The sequence below is a fragment of the Neoarius graeffei genome, chromosome 10 (genome assembly GCF_027579695.1).
Source record: "Neoarius graeffei isolate fNeoGra1 chromosome 10, fNeoGra1.pri, whole genome shotgun sequence".
NCBI lineage: Eukaryota > Metazoa > Chordata > Actinopteri > Siluriformes > Ariidae > Neoarius > Neoarius graeffei.
In genome coordinates, this window is record NC_083578.1 from 81325114 (window position 1) to 81346135 (window position 21022).

Sequence of the window (21022 nt, forward strand, 5' to 3'; positions counted from 1 at the left end):
AAAAATGGAGTTACGCTAATATGAAGAACGTTAACTTATCTGAAGTCCTTTCAGAAATGGGTTTTAGCATAATCTTGCCAAATAATCAATCAATCTTTTCTCGTAACGTTAGATACCCAGTATGATTTTGAGTTTGAAAAGAGTTTGCTAGCATGTCAGGTGGGGCTTCACTGACTAGCTAGCTTTACGTTAAACCATCATGATGCACAGCATGCGTTCATTTTCTGAATTCACAAAATCATCCAGTAGGTTGCTTCAGAGGCATGAGGTACTGTAAGCGTTGTGTCAGTAACAGAATGTGTTGACAGAAAATGTACTTTTAATACTTAAAGTGCTGATGACACGTTTTTGACATCTTTGGCGATGTTTTATAACATAAAAAGTAATTCCCGATGATCCATATATTAATTCATGAAGGCGCCTATTTTACAAGTTATGATAAAAAACGCGGCTATTTGGGCAAATTTGACAGGGCTGCAGCACCCAGGAGACGAAGGAGGAGGAGGAGCTATATGACGTCAGCGAAAGAACCTTCCTCCTAACTTACCAGTTTGTTGTTGATGCGACAGGTGTTCAGTTTATCATTATTAGTATTTTTATTAGACATTATTATTTTTATATATATATATATATAAGTTATTATGCCTTCGCATTGTGTTGCCGGCTTTTGCTCCAAAACCCACAAGGATGGGGTAAGTTTATTCAAGTTTCCCAGAGATCCCGAGCTGCATGCGAAGTGGGTGAAGCAAGTCAGGCGCACTCGTGACAAGTGGGAGCCCTCACCAACATCCGTCCTGTGCTCTGAACACTTCGATTTGGATTGTTTTGACACCCTTCCCAGCTTAAAAGAATCTCTTGGGTGTTCAGTTCAGCACAAACGTGTGTTACTACCATCAGCAGTGTAGCCTTGTCCATGGCTAACGTTAACACATAGCTAGTTAACTTGGACACTGTTAGTTAGCATGTAAAAACGGAGTTACGCTAACATGAATAATGTTAACTTATCTGAAGTCCTTTCAGAAATATACGTTTTAGCATAATCTTGCCAAATAAACAAACAACGTAGAAATCTTTCTTTTCTAGTTGCGTTCGCTACCCAATATGATTTCAAGTTTGAAAAGAGTTTGCTAGCATGTCAGGTGGAGCTTCACTGACTAGCTACGTAGCTTAACGTTAAACCACCATGATGGCACAGCATGCGTTCATTTTGTGAATTCACATTTCTGTCTTTGGTAACAGCATTAGGTTTTGTAAGTGTTGTGGCAATAATACAACAATGTGTTGACAGAAAATGGACTTAAGTATTTTTAAAAGCAAGTACTTCAGTACTAAAGTAAAAAATTGACTGGACAACTTTCACTTGTATCAGAGTCACATTTGACCAGTGGGAGCTGTACTTTGACTTGAGGAATGAAGTTGGGTACTTTGTCCACCTCTGCACAAGAAACAAAAAAAAAAAAAAAAAAAAGAACAGACTGCGTTATCGAAAGACTTTCTGCCATTTATTTGTGTCAAGGGCACAAACACAGCATGTTATCTAAAGTCGTGTTCCGCTCTCAGGAATTAACAGACTGGTCCGTTTTGTCCCGTTTTAAAGGTCCCATGGCATGAAATTTTCACTTTCTGAGGTTTTTTAACGTTAAAATTAGTTCCTCTGACCTTCTTAAGTCACCCCAGTGGCTAGAAATGTCATAATGTGTAAACCAAACTATGCCCACCCTTTGTCAACATTTGAGAATGGCGCGTCAAAATGGTGCGTTGATAGGCTCTTCCCTTTACAGGGTTCCTACAGATATTTTATGTTGAATTTACTACCTTTTTACTACCTTCACAATTTTTTTTACTACCACAGTGACAATTTGGATTTGGACATTTTCTCATAATTTAACAAGGTAATCTTTGAGTGTATGTGTTAGTCCAAGTGAATGTGCCACATATAAGTTAGTGACAACTCTACCCAAAGAGTTGGATTGATGAGACAAGATAGAAAGAAAATCTGAACGTACCGGTAGTGTAACTCTTTCCCTTTGGACACATAATAGAACCTCCCATTGCTAGGGCTACACATGGAGTAATGCATATTTGCATAAAAGAAAACAAACTTCCACATATAAGTTATAATTTTATTGAACTGTGAAACTGTGGCCCATAACCTCTTAACGGGTACACAGATTTGCACTAAACCTTGTGTGTCAACACTTCACATTAGGTACAAGATCTGATTACATTTTGTCAGCCAACACTTTCAAGATGGCCAGCCTTTTGTTTGTGGAATAATCTTTTGAACAGGTGAACAGATTTGCACAAAAAATCTTATGTGCTTAGGTACATCAACTCATTACATTTAAATCAGGTCAAATGGCAAACACGAACCCACACACACAAAGCGCACTAGGCGCACGCACACATGGGTGCACACACACATGACAAAGACAAGACACACACCCTAAAGATACAAAACACACATAACCCAAGCCCTATTTTGGCAGGCTCTCAACACATTGCCAAGTTTGCTTAAGATAGTCATTTGCACCAGTCCTGTAGTCGTGAAGGCCCGTGGGCAGAGTCAACACCTTCCTCCCAGAGATCAGTGTTTTAGAGGGTTAATCTTAATCATTTGAACAGTTCAACAGATTTGCTCATCACATTTTGGATGCCTCAAATGGCACACACACAACGCACCAGGCGCGCGCACACAACGCATTACATGTGCCTCAGTTGTTTGACCTTTTCTTCAATCAACTTTTCAATGAACGCCTCTCGCCGATTGCCATCTACCGCCTTTAGCCAGTCTTTAAAATCAGGTTCCTCCAGCCAGAGGTCTGAAAATTTGCATTTCCCCATTGTTTAATTCTCGTGCAGATGTCGCCAGTCGGGTTAACAGATAGATTCGACTAGAGCCGTATAAACAAAGTCAGTCTCGTACTAAACAATCTCTGGTATAAATTTATACTGGATTCGACCGTTATTGGAATTCAATGCGCATGCGCCACCAACTCCTCACTGCGGTCCTCCTCGACACATAAAAATAAATTCGCCCAAATGTAGTAATTTATGGCTATTATGGCATGCAGGTTAATTAAACGAATTAGAAAACACATAGGCCCAGTTGGATGGGGGTCAAAAAAAATTTACTACCACGTCAGATTACGTTTACTACCTTTTACTGGCCATAATTTAGCCTATTTTAATTAACTACCTTTTAAAACCCCGCGGGAACCCTGCTTTACTACGTCAGCAAGGGAGATGATCCCCACGCCCCCCGGATTCCCACCCACTGTATGGATTGCCCGCCCAGCTCAAAAGTTGCCACCATAGATACGTCACTTCAATTTTGTAGTGAGGAGACCATAGAGGACACAACAACATGGCACCACCTAAGCGAGCGAAACATGGAAGTTGCGCTGTACATGGATGTGACAACACAGAAAGGAGTCTGTTTTTACTGCCGACGGGAGAGCCCCTGAAGACGCAGTGGCTTAATTTTATTTACTCCAATAATACGCCGTCGAGTCTACCTAAGACGGTGTATGTTTGTCGGAAGCATTTTCCTGATGAATGTTTCCACAACTTGGGACAGTACATAACCAACCCAATAATTCCCGTTTCCAGACATAACATTTCAAACTCACCATTCTGATACATCCTGCTGAAGTCGGTGATTTACAGTATGTTCAACTGCTTGCGCTTCTGCTTCGGGGTCGGACTCCGGGTCAAAAGCGAAAGCTTGGACTGTTGCTTGACCTGTCATTGCTACTGTTCACACACAGGTAGTATGCCCGCAGCTTGGTCAAGCCCCTCCCCCCATGGCCCGCCCCCACGCTCTACCCTTTCCCGCTTCGATGCTTCTCATTAGCAAAACGACGCACTGGGAAAAGGGCTGAAATGGGGCTTTCTCCCAGGAGGCTATATCTACGTGCCGAGGGTTCCTTTCGAGAAAGGCTGCGGATATAACATCCGGAAACCTCCACGAGCCCGTTTAAAGCATCAACAAACCACCATGCCATGGGACCTTTAAATTAAAAAAAAAAAAAAAAAAAAAAACTTTCACTGGGTGAAAATGTGCATGTTCTAAAGTGTTTAATCTGGATCCTAAATGCACCTTAGGTTTAAGTAAAGGTCACTTCTGAACATTTAGGATTTACAAAAAAGTTAAAGTTAACTTTATTATCCCACAAGGGGAAATTCAAGCGGTCAGTGCATACACAGAGGTAGACAAGATTTAAAACATAAAAACATAAAATAAATAATAAATACCCCACCCCACCCATCAGCAATCCAATTGACACATGCTGGTCTTTCACATCCCCCCCAACACACACACACGCACACACACAGTACTGTCAAGTTCTTTGCCCTTCATTTAAAATCCTGATTGCAGTGGGGACTACTGAACCTGGTAGTTCTTATTTTCATTTGCAGCAGTCTCCCCTTGCCACGTTGGCTTGGCTGGAACCTATTGTATAGGGGATGGGTTGGATCCCTGAGAATACTCTCAGGTGGGGTTTACATTAGACCGTATCAGCGGATCATCAGATTAACGTTTTTAAAACGATTAGTGTGCACACAGCAACACCAATACACGATTCACGTGCACACAGCAACACCAATACACGGATACGCTCGGCTCCACAGGCATCCTGCGCTCCAAATCACTCCGCCCTGAACAGCGAGTGCCCTCTGGAGGGTGCGCACTCCGGCCCTGCGCAGCTCTCAGAGCGCGCGAGTGAAGCGCACAAGCTGTGATTCGGGACTGAGCCGCTGTGTGTGTGATCCCAGCGCATATCACTTACCACTTGCAAGTGGAAGGATGGCAAGCCTAAAGACAATCATAACTACACAATGGGCAGTATTTGCATCAGTATTTGCAGTATTTTCATACTTTTATACTCTTTAATGAAAGGTGATACAAGGCGGAAGCTCACGCCGTTTTTCAGCAGTCGCGTCACATGACCAACGCCAGCGAATCAGGAAGGTGGATGTCACAGTGACGTTGTCCAATGACGACGCCAGCTAGAGCTCAGCACAGCGTATCCGCGTATTCTCAATGTTTACACAGCACCGGACCAGACACGATCTGGATTGAATACGTGGACCCTGGCGGATTCCCGTTTCCCGGCGTTTCCAGGCGTTTTAATGTAAACGGACAGTGCATCCGCGAAGAAAACGAGACAGATACGGTCTAATGTAAACTTGGCCTCAGCTTTATGTAGTATAATGTCTTTGTATAGCTGGACAGCTGATACTTGATTACACCCAATTATCCCACTGGCATTCTTAATAATGCGTTGTAATTTATCCTGATCATGTTTACGCATATTGCCAAAGACACAGATCAAGTCACGACAAGACACTCTGAAGCACAGACCTATAAAACAACTGTAAAATACATCTATCAACATTAAAACTTCGTAACTTCCTTAAGAAAAACACTGTTGGAGCTTTTTTACCTTAGAAGTGGCACATTTGTCAAACTTCAACTGATCAAGTTCAATCCCTAAATATTTATAGGTGTTAACTCTTTCAATGGATGTGTTATTGACGACTGTGTGGGGTACTTCTTCTGTATTACGTCTAAAATCAATAACCATTTCTTTAGTTTTGGTTGCATTTACAGTAAAGCTAGCCGCACACTACGCCGATCCACGCGGTACCGAACTGACCCATTTCAGAGCCAACTCCCGACAGGGCACGCACATATCCCCGACTAACTCACGACTGTTGACGAGTGCAGTCGCGATTGAAGCGACACCAAACGAGATTATGCGAACTAAGCATCATACAGTAAATCCTCTAATACTGGCCTGTATTCCATTACTGGCCGGGACTCTAATATTGGCCGGTCTCGCTGTCGGAGGAGGTAAATAATGGCCGGACTCTAATACAGGCCGGGGCTATAACCAACGATGTTTCTGAGATCATAGTGGCCTTACACAATCGTTCCGATCTGAAAGACAATTGTGATCAGTGGCGCCGCCAGGCGTATGGCCGTACGCACTAGGCGTACCTTGGGGAGAGAGATATATTTTTTTAATTATAATTGTTACCTGAATGCTTTGGCAATGCAACATAATTTGAGAGAGAGAGAGAGACGTGTGTGTGCTGGCGCATTTGTGTGCTTCAGGAGTGGGCGGGGTGTGCGTGACCAAGAAAGCTCATTGGTCAATGCAGATATACTTTTCTTGCACCACTGAGATTCTCTCCAGTTTTGAGAAACGGAGACAGACAATCGTCAGTAGTCAGAGCTTGTGCGAGAATTTATTGAGAAGCGAGTCAAAAATGAGTAAACGAACCCTGAAACAAACGAGCTTGTTTCAGACTTTTACGAAAAAGTCCAAAAGCAGTGATCCAGGGGTGTCATCTGCTTGCCAGTCCTCTCCAGTATCAGCTAGTAACACGGCACCGGCAGCTTCCACTCCTCCGCAACCTAGCAGCAGTATGCTGCAGCTGGATGCGAGCTCAGGTCCTTTGAGGGAATTGCCTTCATCTACCTCTGAGTTTGAAACTAGCCATACATCCAGTGAATTTCATATAAGAACACCTACATCTCCCCATGTCCCTTACGATCAGAAGTAGATGGTTGCTCCACCTTGCTGACAAATGAGCCATCAGATAGCTTTACCAATGAGCCACGAGTCAGCCCGCTATCACTGACATCAGATTTATCAGACATAGGTAAACTTCAACCAGATGCCTTAAAATGTGCACCGGACTCTGTAAAGCTCAATGTCCTACAGAACCGCTTCAAACCAGACAGAGGGTGGGTGGCTCCTTCTACTCTGATTTTCGGTAAACTCAGAAAAATACCCGAGGAGTTTTTCAACGAGTCTCTGTACCCCACGTTGCGCTACAGTGTGTGTCAGAGTCGTGCGTGCGGTAGTGCTGAGCAAGTTCACTAGATTCTAATCGAGGCTATAAAGAGTTTATTGTTTATTGTCGTGTGTAGTTCACATATGTTGTTCAAATATCAGCCTGTGTTCATGGAAGGCTATTGTTCAATTTCAAGTTAAAGTTCTATCGCTGTTTTGTGTACAAGCCTATAGATCGACTCTTCATAGAAACTGCAGCACGCAAGCGTTTTTTTTTTTTGGGGGGGGGGGGGGGGGGGAATTACACCGCTAGTGCGTACCTTACAGTTCAACCCTGCAGGCGCCCCTGATTGTGATTATCGGTAGGTCTGGTGGTAACCAGGCAACCAAGCATCAACCTATTTTATAGGTTCAAATAGACACAAAATCTCGTTTTTATTCATTCCACTGGTAGTCTGTTTTGCTCAAATAGAAACAGAGGCCTGCCTCTAATTCTGGCCTCCTTCCAATAATGGCCTGGACCAAGATGCACTTGAGTGAAATAAAGGCCCCGGCCTATATTAGAGGATTTACGGTAACAAACATTCCGCTAAATATCACGTGACAACTTAATAGCTTTGTGATTGGCTATTGGATATAGTTACTGTTACGGTAAATCCAACACTTGAAGATGCTACAGGCTGAATTACAAATGACACAACATGGAATATGTAGCGCACTATCTAGGCTGCATGAGCTATTATTCCCAACCTTAAATAGTGCACTTATATAGGGGAGTTAAAGCGATTTGGAATTCAGCCACACAACTTGAGCAGAGTGGCTTTCCAGCCCACTGTGTCTATGGATAAAGCTTCAGTCTATGGAATTACAGTATATACCTGCATTAGGTGCTACCAACACGTATTTCTCGCGCTAGAAATTGTGTTTAATGAGGTCACATGCGAAATATATGATTGGCTATTGCTAGCGACTCTCGCCGATCAGTCTGGCTCCCGATTAGTTTTTCGAATCGGCTGTGAGATGAGTCGGTACTAGGGCTGTAACGATATGCGTATCGAAATCGAAATCGCAGAGCCACGATCCGTATCGCGATACAAGAAGGCAGAATCGCGGTAGACCCTTTCAAACTTCTCCTCAGCCCAAAAACAGAGGCGCTTCCAAACTTCAATTTATGAATACTTTACTTTTTATTTAAATTACATTTTAAACTTACTTAAATTACTTTTTTTTATATCTATTAGTAAGTCGTTTTTTCGCCGACCTGCAACAATCTTCTGCGAGTCACGCAACATCCACACTCGCCACTGGCAGAGCATTCATTTCTTTTAAGCGGTCGCCATTCTGGTTGCGACGCGGGGAGCGAATCTGTAAATAAGCAGCTCATTGGCTGGCTAGGTGTGCCACAAGCCAATCACAATCACTTGACCGGAAAGGCATGCAGTGTTGCCAGATTGGGCAGGTTTAGGTGCTTTTTGGCTGGTTTTGAACATATTTTGGGGTGGAAAACGTTAGCAATATCTGGCAACACTGAAGGCATGTCTGCTTGGGCGGAAGCCTTCTGCGGCAGTTACATTTTGACACGCGAGCAATGTTTCACCATAAAAATTCCGTAATTTCCATCTGTTTTCCGCGATCACAGAAAATCATTGGCCCTATGAGAGTGAGACAGTGAGAGAGCCACCCCCCCCAAAAAAAAAAATCTTAACGGATTTACACGATTTGGAAAAATGACTTTTTCAGAACCGAAAAAACCAGAGCTTCCGGCTCAACAGTATTATTTTGAGAAATAAAACAATCTTTGGATATACATTTGTTCATTTTTGCATACATATTACTCATTCTCTGCAGTGGTCTGAATTATCTGTTATTAAATAGTTAATGTAAGTAAGTAAATGTTAATAAGTCAAATTTACTACTTTAAAAAAACATTTAAAAAAAAAATCGTGGGCGTATCGACTCGTGGGTCAAAAATCGCGATACGAATCGAATCGTGAGTTGGGTGTATCGTTACAGCCCTAGTATCATGGCATAATTTATCACAATATCGATATTATCATCCCAACGCCCAGCCCTACTACACACACACACACACACACACACACACACACTGTGTTTCCTTTGAGTGCCAGCTTCACAAAGGGATTGTTTCTGTTACTTGAGTGAAGAGAGAAGGGATTTGTCCACTCACCAGGTACAAATATGTAAGCGAGGGATGGCGTACAAAACCCTGAGCTCTTAATCCATGTCTCGTCTGTCTGTCTGTCTGTCTGACAGAATGTTGCTGAGCTCAAGGAGCAGTTGCAGAGCAAGCAGAAAGAGCACGAGATTGCTCTCCATGCACTCAAAGATCAGGCTCAACAGTATTATTTTGAGAAATAAAACAGTCTTTGGATATACACGGAGTGCAGAATTATTAGGCAAGTTGTATTTTTGAGGATTAGTTTTATTATTGAACAACAACTATGTTCTCAATCAAACAAAAAGACTCATAAATATCAAAGCTGAATATGTATGGAAGTTAGAGTGGGGTGTTTTTAGTTTTGGCCATTTTAGGAGAATATGTATGTGTTCAGGTAACTTTCACTGTGCAGAATTATTAGGCAACTTAATAAAAACCAAATGTGTAGCCATTTCACTTATTTATTTTCACCAGGTACACTGATATGACAACTCCAGATTTGCAAATAAACATATCTGACATCCAAACACAAAACAAAAACAAATCAGTGACCAATATAGCCACCCTTCTTCATGAGGACGCTCAAAAGCCTTCCATCCATAGATTCTGTCAATTTCTTTATCTGTTCACGACCAACATTGTGTGCAGCAGCAACCACGGCCTCCCAGACGCTGTTCAGAGAGGTGTACTGTTTTCCCTCTTTGTAGACCTCACGTTTTATAATGGACCACAGGTTCTCTATGGGGTTTAGGTCAGGTGAACAAGGGGGCCATGTCATTATTTTTTCACCTTTCAGACCTTTACTGGCTAGCCACGCAGTGGAGTATTTGGACGCATGAGATGGAGCGTTATCCTGCATGAAAATCATGTTCTTCTTGAAAGATGCTGACTTTTTCCTATACCACTGCTTGAAGGTTTCTTCCAGGAACTGGCAGTAGGTCTGGGAGTTGAGTTTGAGTCCATCCTCAACTCGAAAAGGTCCAACAAGCTCGTCTTTGATGATACCAGCCCATAGCAGTACTCCACCTCCACCTTGCAGGCGTCTGAGTCGGAGTGGAGCTCTGTGCCCATTACTGATCCAGCCACGGGCCCATCCATCTGGCCCATCAAGAGTCACTCTCATCTCATCAGACCACAGCACCTTAGAAAAATCAGTCTTGAGATATTTCTTGGCCCAGTCTTGACGTTTTATCTTGTGTGCCTTACTCAGTGGTGGTCGTTTTTCAGCCTTCCTTACCTTGGCCATGTCCCTCAGTATTGCACACCTTGTACTCTTTGACACTCCAGGAATGTTGCAACTCTGGAATATGGCAGAACTGGATGCTAATGGCTGCTTGTTAGCTTCACGCTTGATTTTCCGCAGATCATGTGCAGTTATTTTGCGACTTTTTTTCCCCACACGCTTCTTTTGACCCTGTTGACTATTTGCAATGAAACGCTTGATTGTTCGGTGATCACGTTTCAACATCTTCGCAATTTCAAGAGTGCTGCATCCGTCTGCAAGACATCTCACAATTTTATACTTTTCAAAGTCTGTCAGATCTCTCTTCTGACCCATTTTGCCAGAGGAAAAGAGGTTGCCTAATAATTATGCACACCTGATATAGGGTGTTGATGTCATTAGACCACACCCCCTCTCATTACACAGATGCACAGCACCTGACATACTTAATTGGTAGTAGGCTTTCAAGCCTAAACAGCTTGGAGTGGGACAACATGCATTAAAAGGATGTTGTGGTCAAAATACTCACTTGCCTAATAATTCTGCACTCAGTGTACATTTGTTCATTTTTGCATACATATTACTCATTCTCTGCAGTGGTCTGAATTATTTGTTATTAAATAGTTAATGTAAGTAAGTAAATGTTAATAAGTCAAATTTACTACTTTAAAAAAACATTTTTAAAAAAATCATGGGCGTATCGAATCGTGGGTCAAAAATCGCGATACGAATCGAATCGTGAGTTGGGTGTATCGTTACAGCCCTAGTCGGTACCATCGAAAACTAGTCTTTACGCCTGACTCGCGACTTCAGTTGGCTCGGTACGCTGAAAATCAGCGTAGTGTGCGGCTAGCTTAAGATGGTTTTCAAAGCACCAGCTTATGAAGCTCCCCACTTCCTCCTCAAAGCTGGCCATTGATGCACTCCCTGTTGTTAAAAATCCTACCAGGGCAGTTAGGATTTACAAATAGCCAACACAACATACTCCGACCCGAGGAAACACATCGAGTGAAACATGAGTTCTGCAGCAGAGCCTGTGGCATCGTTTTAACTGGAAATAGAGCTCTGAAGTTGGCTAAAATGCCTGAATTTAGGGCAGGGGATTAGTGAAGGGTCAGCTGTCGAACGCATAATACAGACAGGATTTAAGTTCATGGAAATCCCAACGGCAAACATGGAAGACAATCGTTCCTAAACCTCTAAACCCCTCACCTGCTCAAGCCCATCATTGGCTGAAGCAGCTGCCATATCATCACTGGAGCGAGCAGCATCTGTGTGCAGCTGGTCAAGACCATTAGCGTCAGCCTGTCCTTCGGTCGCTGCTGCTTTCCTGTCACCTACATCCACTCCACGCGTGCGATTCTGCTCGCTGTCCTGAAGAGCTGGACAAAAAAACACAGACGCCATGTCAACCTGGTTATATTGCTAATGACTGCTGGCAGTATGCACTTTTATATCCTACAGGTCAGAGTTTTGGCTTCAGCTTAGTTCACAAACAATCACAGAAAAGTTGACGACGTCAATATAAAGGGAATATAGAGTAATAAGCATCGTTCCTCATTAAATTTTAAAAAGTTCAGCGAGTTCACAGGAAAGCTGTCCAAAGAAAAGAGAAATATCTTCAGTACATCACAGCTATTAACTCTAAAAATTTGCTACAGCCCACTATATTCTGCACTAATTGGTCATCTCACCTGCCAGTTTCTTCTGCAGGGCGGAGTTCTCAGCCTGGAGGCGCAAAAGTTCTCCATCTGTTGGGCCAGAAACAGGGCTCGGGGCGTGAGCTTGGAGGCCGCTCCCCTCTCGAAATCCCCGATTCTCAGCCTCCAACTGCTCGATCTGGGAACATAACTACACAGAAAACGGAGGTTTCAGAGACCGCTAACCAATCAGGGCACAGAACACATCATTCATTCAATTCAATTCAATGCCTTTATTGTCATTATACGTCAAGTACAACGAAATTATGCTGCTACTCCAACTCGGTACTCAATACCATCAATAAATAGTAAAATAATAAAATAAATAGAACAATAAACCAATGAAAAACAACATCTATACAGAATGCTATCAAGAATAAAAAGTACAACGTGAAGAGTTCATAAGTGAGAGAGTGGCTTAGGCAGTTGTCATTTCTGTTTGTTTAGGTATGTTATGGCATATGGGAAGAAACTGTTTATGAATCTAGTGGTTCTGGATTTGATGGACCTATAACGCCTGCCAGAGGGCAATGCTTCAAACAGATGGTGACCTGGGTGAGAATTGTCCTTAAAGGAACAGTCCACCGTACTTCCATAATGAAATATGTTCTTCTCTGAATTGAGACGAGCTGCTCCGTACCTCTCCGAGCTTTGCACGACCTCCCAGTCAGTCAGACGTGCTGTTACTCCTGTTAGCAATGTAGCTAGGCTCAGTATGGCCAATGGTATTTTTTGGGGCTGTAGTTAGATGCGACCAAACTCTTCCGCGTTTTTCCTGTTTACATAGGTTTATATGACCAGTGATATGAAACAAGTTCAGTGACACAAATTGAAACGTGGCAAGGCAAGGCAAGTTTATTTATATAGCACATTTCATGCAGCAATAACTGCAACTAAACGTTTGCGGTAACTGTTGATCAGTCCTGCATACCGGCTTGGAGGAGTTTTAGCCCATTCCTCCGTACAGAACAGCTTCAACTCTGGGATGCTGGTGGGTTTCCTCACATGAACTGCTCGCTTCAGGTCCTTCCACAACATTTCGATTGGATTAAGGTCAGGACTTTGACTTGGCCATTCCAAAACATTCACTTTATTCTTCTTTAACCATTCTTTGGTAGAACAACTTGTGTGCTTAGGGTCGTTGTCTTGCTGCATGACCCACCTTCTCTTGAGATTCAGTTCATGGACAGATGTCCTGACATTTTCCTTTAGAATTCACTGGTATAATTCAGAATTCATTGTTCCATCAATGATGGCAAGCCGTCCTGGCCCAGATGCAGCAAAACAGGCCCAAACCATGATACTACCACCACCATGTTTCACAGATGGGATAAGGTTCTTATGCTGGAATGCAGTGTTTTCCTTTCTCCAAACATAACGCTTCTCATTTAAATCAAAAAGTTCTATTTTGGTCTCATCCGTCCACAACACATTTTTCCAATAGCCTTCTGGCTTGTCCACGTAATCTTTAGCAAACTGCAGACAAGCAGCAATGTTCTTTTTGGAGAGCAGTGGCTTTCTCCTTGCAACCCTGCCATGCACACCATTGTTGTTCAGTGTTCTCCTGATGATGGACTCATGAACCTTAACATTAGCCAATGTGAGAGAGGCCTTCAGTTGCTTAGAAGTTATCCTGGGGTCCTTTGTGACCTTGCCGACTATTACGCGCCTTGCTCTTGGAGTGATCTTTGTTGGTCGACCACTCCTGGGGAGGGTAACAATGGTCTTGAATTTCCTCCATTTGTACACAATCTGTCTGACTGTGGATTGGTGGAGTCCAAACTCTTTAGAGATGGTTTTGTAACATTTTCCAGCCTGATGAGCATCTACAATGCTTTTTCTGAGGTCCTCAGAAATCTCCTTTGTTCATGCCATGATACACTTCCACAAACATGTGTTGTGAAGATCAGACTTTGATAGATCCCTGTTCTTTAAATAAAACAGGGTGCCCACTCGCACCTGATTGTCATCCCATTGATTGAAAACACCGGACTCTAATTTCACCTTCAAATTAACTGCTAACCCTAGAGGTTCACATACTTTTGCCACTCACAGATGTGTCATATTGGCTCATTTTCCTCAATAAATAAATGACCACGTATAATATTTTTGTCTCATTTGTTTAACTGGGTTCTCTTTATCTACTTTTAAGACTTGTGTGAAAATCTGATGTTTTAGGTCATATTTATGCAGAAATATAGAAAATTCTAAAGGTTTCACAAACTTTCAAGCACCACTGTATGTGTGTGCGCGCTCATTGCTCACTGCTTCAGATAGGTTAAATGCAGAGGAGGAATTTTGCTGTGCTCGAGTGTGCGAAACCAAATAAAGGCTTCTTCTAACAATGCACTAGGAGTAAATCGCTATATGCCCACTTGTTGTCGCTGTGATTTATAGGGGAGGGAGAGTATACCACCCCACCTTTAAGCACAGGCAGCTCATCATCAGGGATCATTGGGATTCGAAGGAGCCATTTCTGATAGGATTAGCACTTTTCTGTTGCGCCACACAGGAGCCCATATATATCCTATATGAAAACCTGACCATCACACCCATATAGGCCTTCCCCAAAATACTGCCACAGAGTTCGAAGCACACAACCGTATCGGAGGACTTTGTATGCTTTATAATACATAGGGCCAAATTACTCAATTCTGATTGACCAATCAAGGAGGGCTTTTTTCCTTAACATGGGGCCGTATTTCTGAAATGCTAGTGGCTAGTTCGTTGTTTGGTTACGGTTACAAAAATTAGCAGATTGTGTCAACAAGATGGCTTTTGTAAAGAAGTTCCAATAAAGTTTTGTAAACCGCTTTCAAAATCCTCGTGTCGTGTCGCCGTGTCATGATGAAAGACGCTTTAGAAACTGATTCAAATGTGCAAGATAGTCTTGCGCCCTGATTGGTTCAGAAAACGTGAATGACGAATGTAGTGAACTTGAATGGCTTCCCAAGTATGAATTTGGCCCTGTATATTATAAACAAGTAATCGTATGAGTCCTCGTAAAATTAAGGATCAATTTCACTCGTGATTTCCAAGTTCTGAAATTGCCCGACTCGGCCCTATACGGTTACCTATACTTAGTACTAAGTATTTCCCTTTACGGACGGACGGACGGGAGGGAGGGACGGGAGTGAGGGAGGGATGGACGGGAGGGACGGACAGACGGGAGGGAGGGACGGACGGGAGGGAGGGACGGATGGGAGTGAGGGAGGGACGGACGGGAGGGAGGGAGGGAGGGACGGACGGGAGGGAGGGAGGGACGGACGGGAGGGAGGGAGGGACGGACGGGAGGGAGGGAGGGACGGACGGAAGGGAGGGAGGGACGGACGGAAGGAAGGAAGGGACGGACGGAAGGAAGGAAGGGAGGGAGGGAGGGACAAGCGATTACACAGTCCTCTCAATAATTGCCGGCAATCGGCGATTTTGCCGCCTACAAACGCTCCACTGCCGGCTACTCACAGTGGTTTTTCAAAGAATTGAAATTCCTAAGTTTTTACTTCATAATTTATACTTCATAAAAATAAAATTTTGCATTCAGGATCACTCAGAATTCACCATTTAACATCTACATTTTCAAAATTTTCCAGGGGATGACCCCCAGACCCCCCTCTTTTTTTATACATCGTGGCAGTGGCTAACGCAGCCTCCGCTCAGCTTACGCTTAATATGGATCCCAGACGGCCGCTATTTAGCGGAATTCCGCTATTTTTCTAGCCCAAGTGGTGGTGGTTTTTTTAATCTCTTGTATATCCATTAAAAACGTTTAAGTAAAATGACCAGCAGCATACGTTCTGATTTGGTTTGCTTGTTTAGCGATGTTTTCGTCGGCTTCGTTTGTTCTCGTTGACATTCGGGAACACTCGGAAGTTAAATTGACGTAAATACTGCGAGACTGTACGCGATAGAACGAGAAAACAATATGGCTGCGCCCATTTGCTAGAAAACGTGTTTCAACTCCATTCGTGCTTTTGTTTCGAATGCGTTCAACTTAATTCAATATGTCGTGGAAAGCGTAGTTGCGCTTAGCCAGAGAGGAAGTTGAATCCAAGAAGAGATTAATGAATGTGGTGAATACAGAACTTGAAACAAAAGCTCATGCGAACAAAGTAGCCAAGAAACTATCCAAAAGAGCACTGCAGGAACATCAGAAAAAGCAGAAAGATCAGAGAAACAAAAGCAGAGAAAACTGGAGGAAAGATCACAGAATGCACCCCAGAAAAGAGCATTAAACTCCTCTGCAGTGAAACCTTTCAAAAAGAGAAAGGTTTAAATCAAATATCTCCAATATTTGCTGTACATATGTATATATCTAATATTACTGAATCATTGATTTCTGCTCATATTCATGATTTTTGAAAAATGAATGTGGCTTATATTAGACTAGTATTGACATTAACTCGAAACAAAAAAAAATAAATAAACAAATGAGATAGAACTATGGATACTATTGTTATATTATAACAAAATCAGTGGAATATTTAGGCAAGTATATTCTTCAAAGCTACATTTTCGTCTAATTTTTATAAATAATTTTTTTTTGCCACTTATGTCATAGATTACAAAATATGGCATCAAACAGATACACATTGAGGGGTTTCAAAGTTTGGGAGAATAGCAGGGGACAAATAATTTACAGACATAATGCACTGGGCAGGCGGGCAGACAGGTAGGTGCAAGTATGAATTTCTCATGGGGCGGGATGGTTTGGAACAGGCCATCTAAAATTGGGATAACATTGACCCGGGACAGGTATTTGAGGCGGGTCGTCTAGCTTAAGCTTGATTAGCGTTGTTATGCACGCCAGTGTTTCCCACAGAAATTTTGGAGACTATGGGGGCAAGCCATGGGGGAGGCGCGGGGGTTGTTTAAAATTGAGTGATATGTTAAATATTAAGTTATTACTGAAAAACTATTGATTAAAAAAAACAGACACTGAGAAATGGTCCTATAAACAACTTTATCAATATAAAAGATTACCAGGACTACAAAAATGCAGAAAAATAGGCTTTACTTATCCAAATGCACCTGTTGGTTCAAAAGTTAAAGTGCAGAGAACCTCACAGCACAACATGAAGTTACCTTAAAATATAATATAAATGCCTCAGCTTTCATGTAAGAAAAAAAACTATTAATACTAGTACTGTGTGCAGGCAGTCTCTCCTGAAGACTAAATTAAACAATAATTATAAACTAATAAAATAAATGGCTCAGGCTTCATAGAAGAAAAAAAAAAAAAAACAATTTGAACAGAATCTCACAGTATGATGCTGAAGCTGCCTAAACAATGGAAAATAAAATACCATTTTGGCAAAAACGTTGGCATCCATTAATTTCTTGTATTAAGTAAAAAAATATGTTGCCAGATACTGCTGACGTTTTACAGCCCAAAATATGTTCAAAACCCGCCAAAATGCACTTAAAACCGCCCAAATTGGGCGGGAAACCACTCAATCTGGCAACACGGGGCAGTAATGGCTGCACTCGTGTCGAGGATGTAAACACAGTTGACGCGGCAACGGATATACATGACATAGTGGATGTAATTTACGTTCACAACTTTTTTTGCTGTCAGAAATATTTAATATTAAATTTTGTGACTCGACTGACAATAGCCGGCGGCATAACAAGCCATAGCCGGCGATTTGCCGCCGGTGACCGGCTACTTTTGAGACTGCTGACATTACTGTTAAATTCTGTTGCTTTTCTATGTTACATCTATGTAAAAAATGTGTTCTATAGCATCTTTAAATGTTAAAATCTAAAAAGCTTCAGGGGGCTTAGCCCCCCGTACCCCGCAAAGGGCTTGCAGCCCCCTTGACCCATGCTGGTAGTTTCTTACATTCCTCTATTTTTTCAATTACTGCTGGGATCCCTGGCTTAACCTCTGCCTACTGCTCTTTCTTACTTGCCCCTTTCTCAGAAATATATTGAGAGGGCTGATTACATTCATTTTCTTCCAAAATTACCCAAGTTTTTTCCTCCCCAAGATTAACTGTATTTTATCAATCTGAATGCGAGTTTTTCCAGCGTTAAATAAAACCGATTATTTCCAACATTTTAGTGAAATGAGCTTATGCTCCAAACTAGGGCCTTTCTGTGTGGAGTTTGCATGTTCTCCCCGTGTCTGCATGGGTTTCCTCTGGGTGCTCCGGTTTCCCCCACAGTCCAAAGACATGCGGTTAGGTTAATACGGGACGGCCTTGGGCTGAGATGCCCTTGAGCGAGGCACCTAACTCCCAACTGCTCCCCGGGCACTGTTAGCATGGCTGCCCGCTGCTCTGGGTATGTGTGCGCGCTCATTGCTCACGTGTGTGTGTGTTCACCGCTTCAGATGGGTTAAATGCAGAGAGGAAATTTCACAAGTGTGTGATGAATAAAGTTGTGCTTTCTTCTTAGTACACGTATAATTGGTTTTCATTTCAAGGACTTCAATTTAGCAGTGAGGAATTAAACAAAGCAGGGAATCCTACCTGGAACAAACATTAGCATTTACTGATAACTGAAGTGATATAAAACAAAAATTGGACTCTTCCCCTCAGGGAGGATTATCTGATAATCTCAGCATCTAAACCAGCTACTAATGCGATGTGCTTGTGCATTTATGTGGCTCAGCACCTTGGACAGCTCTTGCATGAGCGTGCTGTTCTGCAGTCTGAAATCCTCCTCCTGGCTGTGCAGTTTACCCTGAAGCATCTCATTTTCACTCAGTAACGCCTCCACCTCCTGCGGCAGCAAACAACAAGTGTCAGTGCACAACCTACAATAACACAAAGCTGACGGTCATAACCACAGTCATAACCCGACAGCTACACTACCGTTCAAAAGTTTGGGGTCACCCAGACAATTTTGTGTTTTCCATGAAGTGTCACACTTTTATTTACCACCATAAGTTGTAAAATGAATAGAAAATATAGTCGAGACATTTTTCTGGCCATTTTGAGCATTTAATCGACCCCACAAATGTGATGCTCCAGAAACTCAATCTGCTCAAAGGAAGGTCAGTTTTATAGCTTCTCTAAAGAGCTAAACTGTTTTCAGCTGTGCTAACATGATTGTACAAGGGTTTTCTAATCATCCATTAGCCTTCTGAGGCAATGAGCAAACACATTGTACCCAGCGCTCGAAACTAATGGTGTCCCGATGTCCCGGGGACTATAAAAAATGTCATCGGGACACAAAATTATCATATCTGGGACAATCCCGGGACAATGGAAAAAAATAGATCTAGAAAAAAAGTTCTACATTAATATTATTTACAAAGCCGTAACACATACGTAGACATTCACCTAATTTGTCAATTTTAGTTTCAAAACTTTAACAGCGAAAAATACATAGTAGCTACACTTTGGATGCACCTGCATCCGTAGGCTACAGAGCAGCGCATTCTGTTCTAGAATCTTCGGCCGGTGTCCGCATTATATGGACTTGGAATGGAATCGCTACCGCACACGCTGCGCTGACTCTTGCCAGAACAAAAATGCTTAAGTGGTTGAAGCGGACCGACCGCGGGGAAGAAACTGAAAGCCCAGACATAACGTCTCCGGGACCTTCAGGATCCAAAGTGTCATCGCCTGGTCTGCAGGCAACGCTAGCAACTGAATGAACTTAATGAACACTGTTAGACACGTTATAAAATACAACAGGAATGATGTGGATGATATTGACGGAAGATACCGTTCAACAGAATAAGTGAGTTTTCTTGGTGTCTTTCTAGTTCAGAAAGTTTAGTCAGTCAGCAGCACAACTAGGCTCGGACCTGGCACTATGCTGATGTTGCTAACATTTGCACCCACGTTTCGGCAGCGAAAGTTCATAAAATGGATAACGGAAAGTTCATAAAAATGGATAACGGTAATGGTGAAAATTATAAGTTGGCCTTATAAGTGCCAACAGATATTCAAGGTATAAGTAGAAGAAATGAACATAAAAGGGGTCTTATTTTCAACTAAAGTGTACTGCAGATGTAGGGAGTTGAAACATTTTCTGAATGAGCTAGTTGGCCCCTTTAAATAAACGGGTATCTATTCATACAGCGAGATCACCAAAGTTTAATAAACTGAAAATGTAATAACTGTAATTTTGAAGTAGATGATGTATCGGACATGTGTCGCTTGTGTCTTGTGACTTATTGTAAAAATGATATAAAGGGTTCAAAATCGCATAGTTACAAATATAATAGTAACTTCATATGATAATATTAACCACTGGTCATTTCAGAGAGGAAAAAAATGGGGACACTATTGCTTCCATTCGGGACAATACAACACAGAATTCGGGACCACTGGGGGACACAAAGAAAAAAAGTTAATTTCGAGCCCTGATTGTACCATTAGAACACTGGAGTGAGAGTTGCTGGAAATGGGCCTCTATACACCTATGGAGATATTGCACCAAAAACCAGCTAGAATAGTCATTTACCACATTAGCAATGTATAGAGTGGATTTCTGATTAGTTTACAGTGATCTTCATTGAAAAGAACAGTGCTTTTCTTTCAAAAATAAGGACATTTCAAAGTGACCCCAAACTTTTGAACGGTAGTGTACTGCAGAGGAGATTATCAGCTGTTCATTTGATTTTTACTGAACGGTGAACTATTTTAAAAAAGGTGTTTTTTGTTGTTTTTACCTAAAGGTAAAACATTTTTCCCAAAGGATCTCCACCAAAAGAATCTTTACTTAAAGATATATACTCACACATGAATAATATTTTCATAAACTCTCTTACTTTATGAATATTCATAACAGTCATTATTTAAAAAAAAAGGAAATTCATTTTATTTTGATCGTCAGTACAGTAATTATCCTACCATACACCATGATTAATTGTGAAACCGTGACACTGTACTGTACCAACCCTACACTGCAGTATGACTGAGACAACCTTACCTGAGCTTTCTTGCTCTTATTAAGTGCCTGTGGAGAGAGAAAAGATGAAAAAATCAGATTTTATTAAAAAAAAAAAAAAAAACAGATCCATCTCAGCTGTGATGAAAGAAACCATCAGGCCTGAGTTCTGGGAAAGGCCAACAGGAGATTTCATTAATGCTACAGTAACTCCATCAGTAGATGGCTTCCTCCCATGTATTTGCAGCAGCTGCTTGGTCCAAAA

At 42.1% G+C, this 21022-nt stretch overlaps 1 protein-coding gene across 3 annotated transcripts in view; it reads right to left on the bottom strand.

Moving 5' to 3' along the window:
* The window catches only part of gripap1 (GRIP1 associated protein 1), a 259951-nt gene that overhangs the window by 216754 nt on the left and 22175 nt on the right, over positions 1-21022 (bottom strand). For all 3 annotated transcript variants that reach the window (XM_060932398.1, XM_060932397.1, XM_060932399.1), the window contains exons 4-7: positions 20800-20826; positions 18529-18636; positions 11905-12061; positions 11423-11592 (exon numbers count right to left, since the gene is read on the bottom strand). In XM_060932398.1, coding sequence (XP_060788381.1) covers positions 11423-11592; positions 11905-12061; positions 18529-18636; positions 20800-20826 — 462 coding nt within the window. The remainder of the gene's footprint in view (positions 1-11422; positions 11593-11904; positions 12062-18528; positions 18637-20799; positions 20827-21022) is intronic.